Source organism: Schistocerca serialis, chromosome 9 (assembly GCF_023864345.2).
Source record: "Schistocerca serialis cubense isolate TAMUIC-IGC-003099 chromosome 9, iqSchSeri2.2, whole genome shotgun sequence".
Taxonomy (NCBI): Eukaryota; Metazoa; Arthropoda; class Insecta; order Orthoptera; family Acrididae; genus Schistocerca; species Schistocerca serialis.
The window spans coordinates 81,512,660-81,533,301 of record NC_064646.1 but is presented as its reverse complement, the minus strand read 5'-3'; the positions used below and the strand labels follow the sequence as shown (position 1 = coordinate 81,533,301).

Here is a 20,642-nt window from a genome sequence, read left to right as displayed (position 1 = left end):
GGGTGTTGTGTGCTGTCCTTAGGTTAGTTAGGTTTAAGAAGTTCTAAGTTCTAGGGGACTTATGACCACAGCAGTTGAGTCCCATAGTGCTCAGAGCCATACTCCAGCTACTTCTGATCACTAATTGTTAATTATGTGCGAGTATATACCGAACTTTTCAATAAATTGTATCCACTTGAATATTATTTGTGATATTGTGTTTTATTTCAAGTACTATCTTCCCACGAAAAAGGACTTTCAGCAATTTATTATATGCATAATTGTTGCAACTGATTGCCGGGAATTATATATATATATATATATATATATATATATATATATATATATATATATAGGGTTATTACAAATGATTGAAGCGATTTCACAGCTCTACAATAACTTTATTATTTGATATATTTTCACAATGCTTTGCACACACGTACAAAAACTCAAAAAGTTTTTTTAGGCATTCACAAATGTTCGATATGTGCCCCTTTAGTGATTCGGCAGACATCAAGCCGATAATCAAGTTCCTCCCACACTCGGCGCAGCATGTCCCCATCAATGAGTTCGAAAGCATCGTTGATGCGAGCTCGCAGTTCTGGCACGTTTCTTGGTAGAGGAGGTTTAAACACTGAATCTTTCACATAACCCCACAGGAAGAAATCGCATGGGGTTAAGTCGGGAGAGCGTGGAGGCCATGACATGAATTGCTGATCATGATCTCCACCACGACCGATCCATCGGTTTTCCAATCTCCTGTTTAAGAAATGCCGAACATCATGATGGAAGTGCGGTGGAGCACCATCCTGTTGAAAGATGAAGTCGGCGCTGTCGGTCTCCAGTTGTGGCATGAGCCAATTTTCCAGCATGTCCAGATACACATGTCCTGTAACGTTTTTTTCGCAGAAGAAAAAGGGGCCGTAAACTTTAAACCGTGAGATTGCACAAAACACGTTAACTTTTGGTGAATTACGAATTTGCTGCACGAATGCGTGAGGATTCTCTACCGCCCAGATTCGCACATTGTGTCTGTTCACTTCACCATTAAGAAAAAATTTTGCTTCATCACTGAAAACAAGTTTCGCACTGAACGCATCCTCTTCCATGAGCTGTTGCAACCGCGCCGAAAATTCCAAGCGTTTGACTTTGTCATCGGATGTCAGGGCTTGTAGCAATTGTAAACGGTAAGGCTTCTGCTTTAGCCTTTTCCGTAAGATTTTCCAAACCGTCGGCTGTGGTACGTTTAGCTCCCTGCTTGCTTTATTCGTCGACTTCCGCGGGCTACGCGTGAAACTTGCCCGCACGCGTTCAACCGTTTCCTCGCTCACTGCAGGCCGACCCGTTGATTTCCCCTTACAGAGGCACCCAGAAGCTTTGAACTGCGCATACCATCGCCAAATGGAGTTAGCAGTTGGTGGATCTTTGTTGAACTTCGTCCTGAAGTGTCGTTGCACTGTTATGACTGACTGATGTGAGTGCATTTCAAGCACGACATACGCTTTCTCGGCTCCTGTCGCCATTTTGTCTCACTGCGCTCTCGAGCGCTCTGGAGGCAGAAACCTGAAGTGCGGCTTCAGCCGAACAAAACTTTATGAGTTTTTCTACGTATCTGTAGTGTGTCGTGACTATATGTCAATGAATGGACCTACAGTGAATTTATGAAATCGCTTCAATCATTTGTAATACCGCTGTATATATATACACTCCTGGAAATTGAAATAAGAACGCCGTGAATTCATTGTCCCAGGAAGGGGAAACTTTATTGACATATTCCTGGGGTCAGATACACCACATGATCATACTGACAGAACCACAGGCACATAGACACAGGCAACAGAGCATGCACAATGTCGGCACTAGTACAGTGTATATCCACCTTTCGCAGCAATGCAGCCTGCTATTCTCCCAAGGAGACGATCGTAGAGATGCTGGATGTAGTCCTGTGGAACGGCTTGCCATGCCATTTCCACCTGGCGCCTCAGTTGGACCAGCGTTCGTGCTGGACGTGCAGACCGCGTGAGACGACGCTTCATCCAGTCCCAAACATGCTCAATGGGGGACAGATCCGGAGATCTTGCTGGCCAGGGTAGTTGACTTACACCTTCTAGAGCACGTTGGGTGGCACGGGATACATGCGGACGTGCATTGTCCTGTTGGAACAGCAAGTTCCCTTGCCGGTCTAGGAATGGTAGAACGATGGGTTCGATGACGGTTTGGATGTACCGTGCACTATTCAGTGTCCCCTCGACGATCACCAGTGGTGTACGGCCAGTGTAGGAGATCGCTCCCCACACCATGATGCCGGGTGTTGGCCCTGTGTGCCTCGGTCGTATGCAGTCATGATTGTGGCGCTCACCTGCACGGCGCCAAACACGCATACGACCATCATTGGCACCAAGGCAGAAGCGATTCTCATCGCTGAAGACGACACGTCTCCATTCGTCCCTCCATTCACGCCTGTCGCGACACCACTGGAGGCGGGCTGCACGATGTTGGGGCGTGAGCGGAAGACGGCCTAACGGTGTGCGGGACCGTAGCCCAGCTTCATGGAGACGGTTGCGAATGGTCCTCGCCGATACCCCAGGAGCAACAGTGTCCCTAATTTGCAGGGAAGTGGCGGTGCGGTCCCCTACGGCACTGCGTAGGATCCTACGGTCTTGGCGTGCATCCGTGCGTCGCTGCGGTCCGGTCCCAGGTCGACGGGCACGTGCACCTTCCGCCGACCACTGGCGACAACATCGATGTACTGTGGAGACCTCACGCCCCACGTGTTGAGCAATTCGGCGGTACGTCCACCCGGCCTCCCGTATGCCCACTATACGCCCTCGCTCAAAGTCCGTCAACTGCACATACGGTTCACGTCCACGCTGTCGCGGCATGCTACCAGTGTTAAAGACTGCGATGGAGCTCCGTATGCCACGGCAAACTGGCTGACACTGACGGCGGCGGTGCACAAATGCTACGCAGCTAGCGTCATTCGACGGCCAACACCGCGGTTCCTGGTGTGTCCGCTGTGCCGTGCGTGTGATCATTGCTTGTACAGCCCTCTCGCAGTGTCCGGAGCAAGTATGGTGGGTCTGACACACCGGTGTCAATGTGTTCTTTTTTCCATTTCCAGGAATATATATATCTCTGTGTGTGTGTGTGTGTGTGTGTGTGTGTGTGTGTGTGTGTACATTTGAATTACAAAAACAAAATAATAAAAAAAAGAGTTGCTTGGCGCGAGATCCGATGCAGCGACCTTCGGATTACGAACACGAGCGCTTACCGCTGCGCCACGACGTTGTAGGAAATTATTTACCGTAGAGAGTATTTCACAGCAACGGTTTATTTTAACTGTCGATTTTCTCGACAACGGCTGAGAAGTGCATCTTGGTGCTTCCCCACATTACACCTCTGGCCATGAGCTTTTATTATGCGCAGTATGAATCCAGTCTGAATTTCACAACTGGTGGCCTCCCCTTGTGAGAACTGTGACCTTTCTGACCGAAAATCACGAATCCAGTCGCACAACTGAGGTGATATTCCATAGCCACGCAGTTTGGTTAAAAGACGCTTGTGAGGAATGGTGTCGAAACCCGTCTGGAAATCTAAAAAAATGGAAACAACTTCACATCCCCTGTCGATAGCAATCATCACTTCATGAGTATAAAGACCTAGTTGTGTTTCGCAAGAACGATATTTTCTGAATCCATTCAGACTGTGTATCAATAAATCGTTTTCTTCGAGGTACTTCATAACGTTCAAATGCACTATATGTTCCAAAATCCTTATGGATCACAGTGCACTTGTCTCTGGGCCACAACTATATGCAGTTGGTTTGAAGAACATGATGAACAATTCGAGCGAATGATTTGATCATCCACGTAGCCCGACGTCAACTCCACTGAACATTCATGGGAAATAATCGACAGGTTAGTTTGTGCATAAATCCCTGCACCGACAACTCTTTCACAGTTATGGACGCTATAGGGGCAACATGGCTGGATATTTCTGCAGGGGTTTTCCAACGAGTTTTTGAGTATATGCGGCGTCCAACTGCTGCACTACGTCGGGCACAAGGAGACCCGACACGATTTTGAGGAGGTACCCCATAGTGTATAGATTTATGGAAATGAACTGTCATGCTATGTATTTCTTGCTAATTACTCACGTTAATGTAGGGCTGTGGTACAAGGAAGGTGCATTCCATGCACTGTTCTTGACTGATGGCTACTGTGAACAAATAATACGTGACTGTTATCTACTACTTCATTTTATTTCTTGTTTCACGTCACTTCAGTATGGAGTCAGAGCAGATTCTTCTCACCACGGTCGATCGTCGTTGTTGTTCACTAGACTCGAGCAAAGAGTTTTGAAATACCACTACCCCTTTCGCTTTGTCATGTTTTGTTTGACCACTTGGCCCACTTTATTCTGCATTGTGAACCCTAAGTGACACGGGAGGCCGTGCTGAAAGTTATTCCTCCGCAATTTTATTTGCCAAAGTTCTTAATTATTTTTATATAAAACTAACGTTATTGACATTCTACATCGTCGTTCTTCATTTCTACATACGTGCAGCCCTCTGCCACTAGAGGACATGGAATTGCATGGTGTAAAATGGCGGTGTGTAACGTAACGGTCTCGGTGCCTGAGAAAAGGCGAACTGTAATCAAGTTTAGAATCCTCTTCAATAAAGTTTCGAATTCAAAGAGGTGGTCCACGCATGAAGCATCCTCTCCTTCAGTATGATAACGCCAGCCCACACACGAGCACTGTGACAACTGCAATAATCCGATGTCTTGGGTTCGATGTCATCGGTCATCCTCCGTTTCGACTCGTCCCATTCCTTCGCTTCTTTCCAAAAATTAAAGAATATCTTCGAGGTCTTCATTTTGATAGTGATGAAGTGTTGTAAATTAACTAATTCACACATTCTACAGTGACAGTGTCAACAAACTGTTCTTTCGTTGGAAGAAATGCGTGCATAGCCAGGGTGACCATATTCCAAATAAAGCATAAAGATGTAGAATGTTAATAACGTTCGTTCTATTTAAAAAGCTTTAAGAGTTTTCACATAAAAAGTTAGGTAGAAATCTTTTCTTCACAACTCCCCCTGATGGATTTACAGAATTCAGTAGTGTACAGTATTTGAATCACTAAAGCTAATATTTTACGAACAATCTGAATCTCTTGGGAGAATATTATCAGCAATTACGCTGTCTCTGTCTGCATAGTTGTAATTGTTTAGTATTTTACATCAATTTTGTTTTTTAGTGATTATTTCTACAGGATGCTTGTATTGCTGAGTTTAATAGATGTCAGCCATTTGGCATGAAAATCATGCTTCTGGTCTTCATTAGGAAGATTGATGAGATGCACCTTCCCACGTTGCGCTATCCTATGCAGACGTCTTCATCTCCGCGCTAACTACTGCAACACACCTGCTTTCTATAGTCAATCCTTGGACTTCCTCTAACTTCGTATTCTCACACGTCCCTGCATTACCAAATGAACTACTCTTTTAAGGCTCAGGATGTGTTCTGTCAAAGAATCTGCTCTTTTAGTGCCGTAATTTTCTTTTCTTCTCAGTTCGATTCAGTACTTCTTCACTGGTTATCCGATCCACGTGTCTAATTTTCTGCACTCTTCTGTAGCACCACGCTTCAGAAAACTGTATTCTCTTCTCGTATGCACTGCATATCATCCGTCTTTACAAAGCAGTCCAAGTAAATAATTTGCTACCGTTTCATTTTATAGTACATGTCAAAAATTTCTCATTCCGTAGAAACACTTGTTGCCAATCTGTATTTTACATCCGCTTTAATTCAGTTATCATTAATTATTTTGCTCATCAAACAGTAAAACTCAGCTGCTACCTTCAATGACTCATATCTCAGTTTTTTAATCTAATTGTCTTAACATAACCTGCTTTAATTCGACTTCATCCCATTGTCAATATTTAATTTTTATTGGCTTTCATCTCATAATCTCTTCTCATGACGCTATGCATTCTGTTCAAATTATCTAAGTACATTTCTGGTAGCCAAATTATAACGATATCCATTATCCATCATCATTGTTAAGAGCAGGTACAGCTGTAAAATTTTGTATTTGCTAAAAGGAAATTTCCTTTGCATTTAGGAAATAGAAAATTTTTCGTCTATCGCGAATCTTATCACTGATAATGAACATCAACAGTCGTGTACGTCCCGCCAACAAAACTTTATGTTATAATGACATCAGGAAGCTACAAAATTTTTATTTCTTCACCCTGAATTAGGATTCATTTGCTAGTTGCCAAATGTTCAGATCAAATAACGTTGGGGATAGGCTACAATCGTGTCTTACTCCCATCTCAACTAACGTTTACCTTCTATGTCTTACGACTCTTACAACTGTTGTCTGGCTTCTGTACAATTTGTGCAGAATTTTCCCCTCGACATTTTTTCCCCCGATACTACCAACATTTCAAAATTGTGTATTCCATGCAACATTGTTACCAGAATATTTAGATTCATGTATCAGGTATGGACACAAATTTCTCCCAGTATATAGTAACTTTATGTTAGCTGGTTGTTCCACGGATACGTAATTCAGATGTCTACTGGATACATTTTTCTAAGAATAATATTGTTATTTTATTCACGGATGTCTGTAAAAGGTCTATTTTCTAACTGAAGGCTTTTGACATGCAGTGTATGATGGAGCTTTAGATCATCGTCTCTTAAACAAAATTCATGGATCTAATAATTTCACTGAAAAAAACACGGAACAAATGGCATTAGTCGGAAAAAGGGCTCTGTCGAATAGTCCACTAACATTCTATTTACTGTTTTGAAACATAAAAAGTTTCTGACGTCAATCTCAAGGGAGGAATCACCACTCGTGACCTGTATCACAGTAAGTACGGATAACATGATGGAGTACAGTGCTCGGTGATCATTCTGCGAAACTACACAGCGCAACAGGTCGCTGGAATTCCCAGAAATGAAACCCTGCTGGCTCGCGAAAAATAAACGTAGGGGTTCGGTGGTGGGGACCAGGAGTGGACTGGAGTGGTATATAAACACGCGTGGGATGCCCGGTCGGCAGTCGTATTCGCACAGCATTAGCGGCAGCAGGCAGAAGCAGAAGCAGCAGCAGCAGATATGAAGGTCACACTAGCGATAGCAGCGGCGGCCTTGTTCGTCGTCATGGCAACCACAGTGGACGCCGCATCGGGTGAGTCTCACTGCGATTGTGAGGCGCCAGGATAATTAACCATTTCGGATTTCCATTCTGGTACCGTTTAAGCAGTGCTGCTCCTGCTGTTTCCACAGAGAAACAAATACAATCGACGCCCCCCACTGTATAGATGTATCTCACCAAGTGAGGTGAGCATTGACTGAATCAGTAGAGCTTGTGCGTATCCGGGTTAAAATCACCCTTCACCTCTCCATAAATCATTTTATGAGGGCTCCAGATTGGGTCCTAAAATAACAACTCATCACCATCGCACTACACCAACGCCTTGGCAATGCACCTCTCCCTCGCCATCATAAATATTAGGTTGCAGTTGTAGCTGTTGCAGTTCTTTCCACTCAGAACAGTTCACAATATGGGTGTTCTGGGCCTGCCTTTTGATACTCTTTGCCCAGTACATTTTTCGCAAACTATTTTTATGAAGTTTTTATGTCAATCATAAAATGTATGACTGGAATATCAACCAGCCACAAATATCATTTAAAAATGTTAATTTAAATCAGGCGATTTCCGGTTACGGATTTATTGCAAATCCACGTTCACATGTCTCTTCCAGATATCTTTCTTTCCTGCTGGGACCTTGTTTTGTACTCGTTTCTTGACTGAAGACTGTAGCAAAGATGGTTCTTGATTTGGTAACTTAAGAGAAATTTTTATCTTTTTAAGTTCATGGAATGATTTTAAACGTAATAAAACATGAAATGTGCCTCTAACATATGTACTGTATATTTCTGTGCCACTAATTGGTTTTGTATATGCGTTACGCATTTTAAAGCAAAGCTTTCCAATGCGTTCTCAGTTTTATTGACGTTCATCACTATTATTTACTCTATTTTTAGCTTGAATCCATATAGCATTTTCATTTTGGTTGCATCCGTCTACTGTTACCTTCGATTTTTCATTGCAATTGTATATGTTGATTCAAAAGTCATGTCCCATGGGACAAATGGGGAGAAACAGAATTCCACTGACAAACTTTCAGAGATGATAGTACGGACAAAAAGAAGAGAAAATGGCTAATAAACATAGACTGTAGAATGCATACATTAGGAGCTATGAGCACTTCTGCATCTTCGATACTGCAAAAACCTATTCTACCGCTGCATCCTTTTTTTTCCATATTTTGAGAGGCGTTGGTAGAAACCAAAACGAGAAAAAACATGTCCACTAGACAAGGGCTCTAAAGGGCATACCTTACGAACAGTGAGTGCTTGTTCAGTAGGTAAGACGTGCACCACAGAAACGAAGATGAAAAGGTGTACATAGCTCCAAGTACAAGTGGAATATGCGTATATGCTTCTACTTTTTAATCATCGAGAGTCTAAGATTACGTAGGAAACGCAAATAAGATATCTTTAATTGAAATTACGGATTCGAAAATACACATAACAAAATCTTACTTAACGTAACGATAATGGCGACGTGCTATTTAGAATACATTTTAAAAACCGCGGATAGAGGGTATTTCTCACACTAGAGCGTTATGAAACCCTATAGGACAGTTACCGCTGAAGATACACGCCTCCATGTGATTTAAATTTCATCAGTTTAGAATTCCGTGACATCTTTATTCTTATAGGAAATATTTTGCGTTTTAATTCATTCTTCGTGGTATTTTTCGGGATTTCCTAAAAGAAGTAATCGTTACTCTTAAGTAATTTGGAATTTTCGCGCTTAATGCATGGATTCTACAAACACTATAAAAACGACGATTACTTTCACCATAATATGTGTGAGACATAAACGATTCTTAAAATGTTTTCCGAAGAATGAAATCGTCAGACAAACAGCCACGGATCTTTCTTTGGTATGCGGTACAACAACCCAACGGGAACGTACGGCAAACTCCCCTAGCTCTTGTTACGATAAAATTTTATGCAACAAAGAATGAGTCCGGGTGTTTGCGAATGGTCTTTCACTGCGACGCTCTTACAATATTCTTACTTACGCAGTTGATCTGCAGATTCTTCATCTTGTTCCGAAATCTTTTGTTGATCAGTTTATCGTGTAGTCAAAACATTTAAAACCGGAGTGATACAAAGCAGCATTATTGGGAAGTTTAATGTTTCTTTTATTTTCTACTTTTATTTTTATTTTTTTTATATCAGAGTTCATAACACATCTTCGTACTTCCACGTTGCCAGAGAATGATACTGAAACTGATATGAACTAGTTAGCATGGAGTGTTATTACAACAAGAAATCGACCGACGCTACAATCAAAGGAAAGTTGACTACGGGGAACTGCACCAATTCGTTCGGTAAAACCGCCATTAAAGAAACCGTGTGTTCGCTGCAGATGATAGTCATACAAATCATTCCGAATTACATACGTCTAAGATATTTTCAAAAAAGTGTTAACGATGAATGGATTTAAAAAAGGTGAGTACCGTAACTGTATTGAGAGAGGTCTCATTTGCTACATCAGTGGAAATATCACCAGTTGGACTAAGACGAGTAGTTCAAGAAACGTCAAGTTGAGTACGGGAAATCCACGAACATATCCAACGCCTAATTCATTTGTACAGTATATTTTATAACTAGTCTACATAAACATTTTTTTCATCTTAATCTTATTTGTGGAGACGGGTTTGTGAATGCACGTCCAAGTGCATGAAAATCACATTACTGCATTCGTTATTGTTACGAAAGTCGTATTCCTGATGCTTGAATCCTGTATTGACACAAAAATTAAAAGCTCGGTGGACATCTGTGCCACAAGGAGCCATTTGCATGTTTAAAAGCTAAGCTAAATGAGGCGTCATTCATCATTTGGTTTTGCAGTTCTTCCAGATGCAGGGCCTGCTGACGAAATTATAAAATTTCAGGTGCACCTGTTGTTGAGACAATTGCCTTTGATAGAAACCGAAACACGTTGCACGCCCTTTGTGTCATTGTTGTCGGATTCTTAAAGGGCTTATTTCAATAGTGGTACAAGTCCATTTTTGTTCATTGTGAGATTTATAGTCCTGAAGCTAAATGAGCGCTGAAAAATCTGCAGTTGAGACACCAGAAATATTCAGGTATATATACTTCAATATTTCTGGTATCTCAACGCTTTCTGGTATTTCAGCGCTCATTTAACTTTAGGACTCTGTATCTCAGAACTTGTGCCATTATTCAGTAGAAAATGAAGCATGTTCTTCAGTAGAGAATTATTTGTAGTGTGGTTCTCAGCAAGTTTCTTTGTCTGAATAGTTGCATGCTGAATGCATATACATGACCCAAAACATCATGTTGCCCCATGAAAAGTAAGTAAGGAAACATAATGTAATGATGTTCCCGGCAAAACCGCAGAACGCTTCTTGACAGCTACAAAGATGAATATTAAATCCTGTCTGAGACATTAAACACATTTTCATTTGCTGGTTGGTTTTTGTTCTAGAGTGTACTCCAGGAGCCAAGAAGAAGGAAGACTGCAACACTTGTACGTGCACTGCAACAGGCGTCTGGGCCTGCACGCGCAGGGGATGTATTACGAAGAGAGGTAAGCGGCTGTCTGCTTCATTTGAGAGTTTCCTCTGTAGTTTAACGAAATACAGGTGTCGAGCAATAATTGTGTTGACATTGTTCAATAATTTTTCGTCCATTATAGTGTAGAATGCAAGGTGTAATAAAACATGCAGTGTAGCATGCAACGTGTCATGAAATGGTACGGACAAACATCAAAGAGTTGTAGAGGGTCTCATGAGTAACAAATTCAGTGCAGGAAGCCCAACGTCGATTCAGGGCGTTGAACTCACAGGGGCTGATAAGAGAGGTTATGGCAGCTAGCGTCAGCTCGCTGGTGGGCCCGTAATCAGGACTTCGTGCAGTGGAACTGTTGTTTGTTATTCAGTGTTGTCGAATGACTTCCACAAAGTAAAATGGATACGATAGAGGTGAGTCCTGCATAGATAACCACTGGCCCCTACATTTACAACGCTCTGTAGTGTCATTGGATGACAGTTCCAAACACGGGATTTTATTAATGGTTTCTTTCAAATACAGGTTGTGCAAAATGAGACTGACGCCGAAAATATTTCTATGACTAACACGCAACTCACGTTTGTTAATGAATAGGAGAGCTGCCCACCACAAAAAATTCTGGAAACGCGATTTAGGTGCGCCAATTACGTACTGTCACATGTCTGTGAATGCGCATCTCCCACACACTCTGTCGCGAGTATTTCACAGCGTCGTTAAGTCTAGCAAGGGGAGGCCGCCAATTGTGAAATTCAGATTCGATTCATACTGCGCATAATAAAAGCTCATGGCCAGAGGTGCAATGTGGCAAAGCACCAAGATGCACTTCTCAGCCGTTGTCGAGAAAATCGACAGTTAAAAGAAACCGTTGCAGTGAAATACTCTCGACGATTAGTAATTTTCTACAGCGTCGTGGCGCAGCGGTAAGCTCTCGGGTTCGTAATCTGAAGGTCGCCGGATCGAATCTCGCGCCATGCAATTTTTTTTTATTATTAGTTTTTTGTAATTCAAGTATATATATATATATATATATATATATATATATATATATATATATATATAAAGTATTAATGAATTGCTTATGCATGTTGGTGAAGGCGGATCGGTCTCCAATTGTACCGCCTCCATTTTTCCGTTTTTTTTTTTTTAACAGGGTGTACCAAAGCTCTCCCGTCCGCACTGATTTTCGACAATGTTATAAGTTGCGCTAGGGACCGCATCTACCTTCTGTCGAAGCTAGCAGGCAACTACGCTGTTATGCGGCGGCTCGTTTCGGCCCATTCAACATCTGTCATTCAAGTGTAACGAGCGAGTAACGGAGTTTATATTTCATACCTGCCACAGCAAATTTGTGTTCGTGGGGTCTCTATTCTATTTCGAACGTTTGACTTACCCTATACGTATTCGTTTCGGAATATCGTTTCTACGTCTTCCGTTAACTATACGTGATTAACATTATGAAGACAATTAATAACATTTGTGAAATACAACTTTGTTTGCGGAAAACATAATGATGTTCGAAGTCGCCAGTTTTTCCACGACAAACGACTTTCAACAACTTATTATATGCATAATTGTTGCAACTGATTGCCGGGAATTATTTATTTATATATATATATATATATATATATATATATATATATATATATATATATATGAATTATGAAAAACAAATACTAAAAAAAAAAAAAAAAGTTGCATAGGGCGAGATTCGATCCGGCCACCATCGGAATACGAACCCGAGCGCTTACCGCTGCGCCACGACGCTGTATAGAACCATTAATCGTAGAGAGTATTTCACCGCAACGGTTTCTTTTAACTGTCGATTTTCTCGACAACGGCTGAGAAGTGCATCTTGGTGCTTTGCTACATTACACCTCTGGCCATGAGCTTTTATTATGCGCAGTATGAATCGAATCTGAATTTCACAATTGGCGGCCTCCCCTTGTAAGTGGGTGAGAGGAGCATACATGCTTAGTGACCATTTGAACGTAATATCAAACGGTGCTCATGATAAAACGACGCATGCTCATTTTCGAGTATTATACGAATCAGAATTTGTGTAAAACGTGTGTGGAACAGTTTAAGCAATGGTTGAAGAGAGGCGCTTTGCAAAACCTCCAGCAAAGCCTGCAGTGCCTAAACTTAGTGGTAAAATGAAACAGGGTCTGTAGCGAAGTGCCAACCTCTCTTTGGCACCCGGTTCTTTGGACGACGCTACACGTTTTACGGTACCGATACTGTTCCCACTTCCGAATTTTTTTTTAGACCGAAGAAGTTGTTCTATGATCAGAATTTTCAAAATGACGAAAGTGTATAGACAGCCCACAAACACGAGTTGCTATTTCACGCGGGCGACTTCTATAAAGAGGAAGCTGCTCCATCAGCGTTAAGAATGCCTCAGTCATCTATGTCTACATCTGCTTATGTACTCGCTAGCCACCGTATGGTGCATTGCAAAGAGTACAAAAAAAATAGAGAAAAAACTGACTGCCTGTATGGCTCCTTATACACTCTACTTTCTCTTCACTAAACGTACGTTGGCGGCGGTAGAATCATTATCGAGTCAGCTGCAAATGCTGGTTCTCTAAATTTTCTGAATATTGATCCGCTAAAAGAACGTAAGTGGTGAATTTGATAACACAAAGATTGTTGGATCTGCCGCAACAAATGTTTCCCTGTACCTATATTTTCATTCTGTTTGTTCCAGGTAAATTTTCTAATTGTACGTTCTTTCGTAAATAGTTTCAGTACAAACTGGAAATAAATGCAAGTAAATTAAAGAAGAAATTGTGTATCGTAAATATAGGATAATGTTAATGAAGAAGGAAAACTGAGTGACTTGTCTGTCTACGTATACAGCCACATTTTGTAGAGGCTTCCCGGTTCCCTGAACATGAGCTTAATGTATTGTCGCTTCACAGAGGCAGAGGAGTCGCCCATCGTGAAACGGGAAGCCCAGAGCTGTACACCCAACTCGACCTTCAAGAAGGACTGCAACACGTGCACGTGCAACAGCAGTGGAACGTCCGCCATCTGCACCCAGCTGGGATGTCTCAGCCGCGGCCGTAGACGTGAGTCCATCTCTCTCTCTCTCATTTCCGTTCTTCTCACTGTGCTTTTCTTTGAGTTACAGCAGTTCTTCCCGTGTATGGCTCTAATTTTAATGAACTGTGTTACTTGGCCGTGACACATCGGGCGAATGTTACTTTCGTCCCTGAGTTTTACACACTAGTGAATTACCGGTAACTGTGCTGCCGTACAGTTCTCGTACTTTTGTTTCCGATCTCATCAGAAGGAATAACAAGCAGACTTTCACTAGCTTTAAATGCTTATGCTTATTCAGAATACTGACCTAAGACACAACACTCACAGAGCAGGTCAAATGAAACTAATTAACGACGTGGCGTGGTGACTGGTGGATTGCGAATCTATAGCTGTGTAGTTGAATAGAATTCCGCAGACGACACGAATGTAGAGCGACTCAACAGTAAATGAATCGCACCGTTGTTGACCAACCTGGTACAATTGAACTGCAAGTAATAAATAAACTCTGCCTGCCATTGTTTTCTCTACAATCGGATTAAAGAGACCTCAACTGAAAATCATTTTTTCCCCTGTGCCGTGGAGGTAGTGGATCTGTACAGCATGGGCTCAGTTGCCGAAAAAAAAATAAACTGCTTAATGATAGGACTAGGGGTAGACTATAGACCAGTAACAGACGGGCAATATTAATTAAATTTCATATATTCACAATGAAGCACAAAAATGCGAGGCAATCTCGTTACATAGAGTGGGATTTTGCCAACCCAAAATTTTACCGTACAGCGCTCCGCGTGCTTGATAATTAGGAATCCAGAACGAAAGCAATGTGCCATGAGTAATTACAAATTGCGAGCACGCAGACAGGGACAGTGAGACTAAGTTTACCTCCCTAGTGATTTTGATTGAGAGCGACTGCTCCCTCGCAGTGTATTTGCAGTTTAACAGTGGACGAATGTGCTATGAACATTTTATTGCGAATGTCCTGACAAAAGGTGAACGAAATTGTATCGTGAAAAATGCAGCAACCACAACACTAGTGGTAGTCACAAAGTGATGCTTACCAAGGACAGCAGCGAACGGAGGCCAAGAGGTCGTCTCTCAGCAGTAACCTCTGAACCCACACAGCTGTGTGCTTCCTGCGATAGCAAATGTTCACTGGAGCCAACTTAACTGTGGGCGGAGATGAGGTTCTTCGCTTACGCCTTATGCAGATGGGCAGTTGGTGGTCCTGAGGTGGTGCCAGCTCTCTGTGAACAAGGTTATGGTTAGCGTCCCTCTGCGCTGCTGTTCCCTTGATTTGGTTTTGAAACTAACGGAGACTGGAACTTCTACAGATTTACGTGATCTTGAGTATTTTTGAATTAAATGATTGGTGACCAAGAAAATTTCCTATAAGTTTGCAAGCTCCAGCAGAAGCGATTTTACAGGTTAAGCGTAGTGTGAAGTGGAAACAGAAATTCAGATGTAAAGTGTGTAATACAGCGAACATCTGTTGCTTGAAGAAGTTCTAGCAGTGGAAGCAAATGCACAAGAAAATGTAGATCACACCTGCAATGCTCTTCTGTGTGAATAGTAGCACACAAGTCATTTCGTTTATTACATTGTAATGTGCAAACAAGCAGTAAAACCTGAGGTAAAACGACTTAGAAGACACAAATCTCTGTTAGGTGTAAATAATGGTGTTCACATACAAAACTGTTTTATTTATATAAAGAAGAGTGTATGTATGTTCCAGAACGCCTCCCACACGGCGTGGATCGATTTCAACCAAATGTGAGACTGCAACGTAGGTCTCACAAGTATCAGCACAGTGTGGTTCATAAAATCCTAACTGTGACAGTAATCGAGATACAGGCAAATAAGTTTTTTTTTTTTTTGTCCCATGAGGTGTAGGCTCCCTGTATGACAGGCGTGTTGTGTGGGAACAGTATCAGAGAGCCAAATCTACTTGCTTTGCAGGGCAGCGTACATGTCAGGGACAAGAAAGAGTTTTCTGGGCCCCAACACATAGGCTGCCCTGTTGTGTTGGAGTTGTATTGGCCTTCTTTATCGACCTGCGTTGCACAGCAGCCTGTACATCAGGGACAAATAAAATATTTTGAAGCCCCTGATACGAGCCTGTCCTGTCTGAAAGGCATGTTGTGGGAGTAGCATTAGCTTGCTTTATTGAACTGTACTGTGGGTGCTGTACATGCTGATGAGCATGGCGTGAGTCAGGCTGAAATGGATAGAAGAGAGCGGCAGAGTGATGGGGAGTCGAAAATGGATAAAGAGAGGGAAAGAGGGGAAAGTGCATGAGGCAGATTGTAGAGGGGTAGGGGCAGATAGGAAAGGTAGAGGGGAGGTGGAGGTAGTAAGAGAAATGGAGAGGAGGATGTGGTCAGAGGGAGGAGGAGGAAGTTATGGTCTAAAAGAGCGGATGTAAGTAATGGGCAAAGACAGGGAGAGGAGACGGATGAAGAGAGAGAGAGAGAGAGAGAGAGAGAGAGAATGGTGAGGAGGAGACAGATCAAGGTGAATAGGTAAGGTGGACAGATAGAGGCAGAAGCGGAGGACACACATGTGGGTGAAGCGAAGGGGAAAAACTAGTGATTCCATGAAAAGCAAGGTGTTTCCTGCTTGTTCCAGCTGCTTAGCTGAGATAAACAGTCTGAAGCGTATGCTTCACTGGGTGTAAATATGAATCCAGAATTTTCATCGTTTTCTCATTCTTGTGTAGCAATAATAGAGTTCCACGTCTCCCTGACTCTGTACTCCACACGCCAAATGTTACAAAAAGACACTCAGGTGCAACAAACAACACGCTAGCACAGGGCAACTGCAGTTTGTCACTCCGGAGAAGCGCTGAATGTATAGTTGCGCTGCCAGCCACTCAGCAGCCAGTCACCAACTTATACGGCCTGCCGGTCCGTTTCTTTTGAGTCACACCCAGTGCGGAAGGCCTAATAGTTAAACTAGAATCAGGTTTAGACGGGGGACCCGAACACGCCTATACGTCACTTGCCCTGTCAGCTGAAGCATCTGAGGTGGTCCTCCTACATTTCCTAGCTCCAGGATATTATACCGCTCCAACAATAAAAGTGGAGGACGAGAATTTATAAAGATTCCTTTCTGTGATGTAGACGCATTCTTGAATAGTTACTTCCAAAGCCTCGTCTGGCCAAGTTGGTTTAAGTTTTCAGTGGGATATCTGCGTATCTTGAGGTGATATCTGGGGTGATTCCCTTCTAAAAGTTCGCGTCCGATTCTAACCTCCCGTCATTGTCCATTCTGTTTTTCTGTCTGTTCTGTGCTTCCGTACGTGGTATCGATTCTGAAGTTTTTCCGCTTTTTCTTACATTCTGGAGCTTCTGCTCTCTCGGTTCATTCCATGTTCCTGTTCCTTTCTTCTATTTTGAGATCATGCTTCTTCTGTCGATTCTGATCTTCTGTTCTTTCTGTCAATTCTCATCGTCTGCTCTTCTGTTCATGCTGTCCGTTCTGAGCTTATGTTCTTCCTGTACATCCTTAGCTTCTGTTATCTTCTGCCCATTCTCCGCTTCTGCGCCTTCAGACGATTCTCAGCTTCTGCTCTTTCTGTACGTTCTAATATTGTTCATTTGCTATCCATTCTGAGCTCTTTGCCTTCTGAACATTTTGCACTTCTGTTCAATCTCTGCATTCAGAGAATCTGTTCTTCCTGTACAGTCTGAGCTTCTTTTCCCTCTTTCCATTTTCCGCTTCTGTTCTGTCCATTCCCGTCCCATCCAATGTTCTATATGTATTTTATTTTTCGTCGTTCTCATGTCTTATTATATGAAATGTGACAGTTAAAGTATGACATGTTACAGTTGCAGCGGATGTCGCTACTCCTACAAAAGCGTTTCTACAACTGTTTCCTGCTTTATAATAAACACGCATGTAAATTGAAAACTTCTTGCAATAATTGTGAAATGTGCTTCGGTTTTAAGTTCTTTTTTACTATGAGGAAAAGCAGTTTTATTGCCCTCAGAGGCAGTTATTTGAATCTTGTTTGATATTGTGTTGCAGAGGTGAATTGCACTCCTGGAACGACCTTCAAGGACAAGTGTAACACCTGCCGCTGCAGTTCCAATGGCAGGAGCGCCGCCTGCACCTTGAAAGCGTGTCCCCCTGGTTCGTATTAACCAGGTACGCATCCACTCCGTTTGACGTTCGCCTTTGCGAATGTCAGATCTAAACTAGTTAGGGTTTTAATGCTACAATTAAAGCTGTCATGCCCAGTTTTACGTCAGCATAGCTTCCGAACTGAAAGGTCGCGCTGGGTGTGTGAGACTTCTTTGCCAACGTTTCACACCCATCTGTGGGAGGCTTCAGAGACCAGAGTTAAACGAAGTGAAATACAAATGGTGAATTTGCATTAAGAGAATAGTGCCTGACTTACTTTTAATTGACAACGATGTCACTGGCCAAAGGTTATCACGCATTAAGTGTCACATGACGTATGTTTGTGAGTCACATTCCACTCATAGAACACTAGTGAACTCAGAGGACCTTGAGGTTTGCCAGTTTCTGTCTCTGAATGTATCTCCCTCAAATGGAGACAAAACGTTAGTAAACATATTCATACGTCGACTATGTCCTCTGAAACACGACGTTTTAACTATTCTTTGAGATGCTGGCCTAGGCTGTTTACAGTGCTGCAAGTTCTGTAGTCCCTATTTTAACGATAAAAACTCTAAATACCAAGTAACTGTAGACTTAGTGTGTGTGTGTATGTGTGTGTGTGTGTGTGTGTGTGTGTGTGTGAAAGAGATAGAGAGAGACAGTGCGTGAGTGAGTGAGTGAGTGTGTGAATGTGGGTATGAGTGAGTGTGTGGGTGTGAGTGTGAAATGAGGGAATAAGCATATGTGTGAGTGTGAATGAGTGAGTGGGTGTGTGTGTGACTGTGGATGTGAATGAGTATGTTAGTAATTTATATTTCGACGTAGTATGAGTGAGTGTGTGGGTGTGAGTGTGAAATGAGGGAATAAGCATGTGTGCGAGTGTGAGTGTGAATGAGTGAGTGGGTGTGTGTGTGTGTGTGACTGTGGATGTGAATGAGTACGTTAGTAATTTAAATTTCGACGTAGGCCTTTCACCTTAATTTATTAATAAGATTTTATAGTGGCCTAAAATATAGAAATAATTACACTTACATACAGCACATTTCATTCTCATAGTTTCTTATTGTACTGGTGTGTATATTTAAGGGCAATGGAGATGCCCCTTATCATACTGAGACAAACTGCAAATGGCAAAATATAAATTGCATTTTTTTCAATCTTAGAAGCATCTTTGTCTCAAAATCACTGCACTATTAGTAGTAACAGAGGAAAGATAAATTTATCAAAGATTTTACTTACATGTTCTTCATACTGATATTTTCTATTCCAGTGTAATAAATAACCCAACATTTTTTAAATATTAAAAAACTAATTTCCGGCTAAGACTCCACGGAAGAAGAAACTAATGAGGCCTTGACTCAATAAACATGAAAAAGGCACGAAATACTATAACTATTGAGAGAACGCTTTACTATTCTTACAACGATTCATTCTGTGCGTTCCTCAATCTTTATTATTTATTTATATGCCTTTTTAAATAGTTGATACTTTCACAATCATGGCACTGTCCTGTACTTCCTATTTAAATATAACGTTGCTTCATTTTTAAATCTCAAGGTAGCGAGGGGACTGGGGACTGTGGGACTGTGGGCCGGCCGTGAGGCGTGCAGAGATAGTCTTCACAATTGCAGTAACATTGCATCCCGGATGACGCAGGGATTAACCACTGCCTAGTGAGCAGGAGATACCGGCTTCGAGTTACGGTTTGGGAGACATTTTCACTCGTCCTCGCTGATTCCGCGAAATGTGCCGATGCAACTGACATTTGTAATCCCTTCACTTCTCTCTCCGTCGTCCCCCCCTCTACCTTTAATTTTCATATGGTGTAGATATTATTGATGCTGGTTAAAGTTACTAACAGATCCTAACTTAATCTGAATGAAATGTTCCTCATACTGGCATGTGAATGTTTTGATTTTTCTTTTCAGCGTTCCTTCGTGAAGGTGACTGATTGTCCGAGAAGTTCTCTGCGGTTAAATGGAAATAACGCCATTTCTGTGATGCAGAATCTCTGCAGCGAATTATTTTCATCTATTTCCAATTTGTCTTTTGTAATTTTCTTATCGTCTTCAAACATGAAAAATAAACATAGTGATTGTAACCCATGTAATACAGAGTTTGTTTCACGGCCACCACTTTACCTCCATTTCATTTAAATGCAGTATTTCTATGTTTCAATTTTCTTTTTCTGTTCATTTCTTCGTAAAGTTATTATTTTTCTTTTTACAGTAATCAACAATACAATGGTCTACTTCTGTATGCTAATATTATACTGTCCGCACATGTTCGAAGGCTTCCACACCCTTCTGCTACCTGGGTGAGCTGTGGTGTTGGACTTCTAATTGACGTCCTTTATACTACACGCCAGGACGTATTGAGTTGCGCAGAGAGTGAATGATATGTTTGCAGATTTTCACACTTGTAGAGACAAATATCGAGCTTGTTTAGTATCTTTGCCTCGGTAATATGACCAGTTACACTGTTTGATCAAAAGTATCCGGACAGTTACGCTGTGTGATCAGAAGTATCCGGACACCGGGCTGAAAATGACTTACAAGTTCATAGCGCCCTCCATCGGTAATACTGGAATTCAATATTCAGCCCTTTGCCTTGATGACAGCTTTCACTCTCGCAGGCATACGTTCAATCAGGTGCTGGTAGGTTCTTGGGAAATGGCAGTTCATTCTACACGGAGTGCTACACTGAGGACAGATATCGATGTCGGTCAGTGAGGCTTGGCACGGAGTCGGTGTTCCGAGACATCCCACTGATGTTCTATAGGGTTGAGGTCAGGACTCT

General features: G+C 42.1%; 1 protein-coding gene across 1 annotated transcript in view; it reads left to right on the top strand.

The window, feature by feature from the left end:
* The window catches only part of LOC126419380 (laminin subunit alpha-5-like), a 69,472-nt gene extending 49,562 nt beyond the window's left edge, over positions 1-19,910 (top strand). The window contains exons 5-9 of the mRNA XM_050086568.1: positions 7,080-7,188; positions 10,594-10,695; positions 13,598-13,747; positions 17,748-17,867; positions 19,772-19,910. Coding sequence (XP_049942525.1) covers positions 7,080-7,188; positions 10,594-10,695; positions 13,598-13,747; positions 17,748-17,863 — 477 coding nt within the window. The 3' untranslated portion in view covers positions 17,864-17,867; positions 19,772-19,910. The remainder of the gene's footprint in view (positions 1-7,079; positions 7,189-10,593; positions 10,696-13,597; positions 13,748-17,747; positions 17,868-19,771) is intronic.
* Positions 19,911-20,642: the final 732 nt, after the last annotated feature.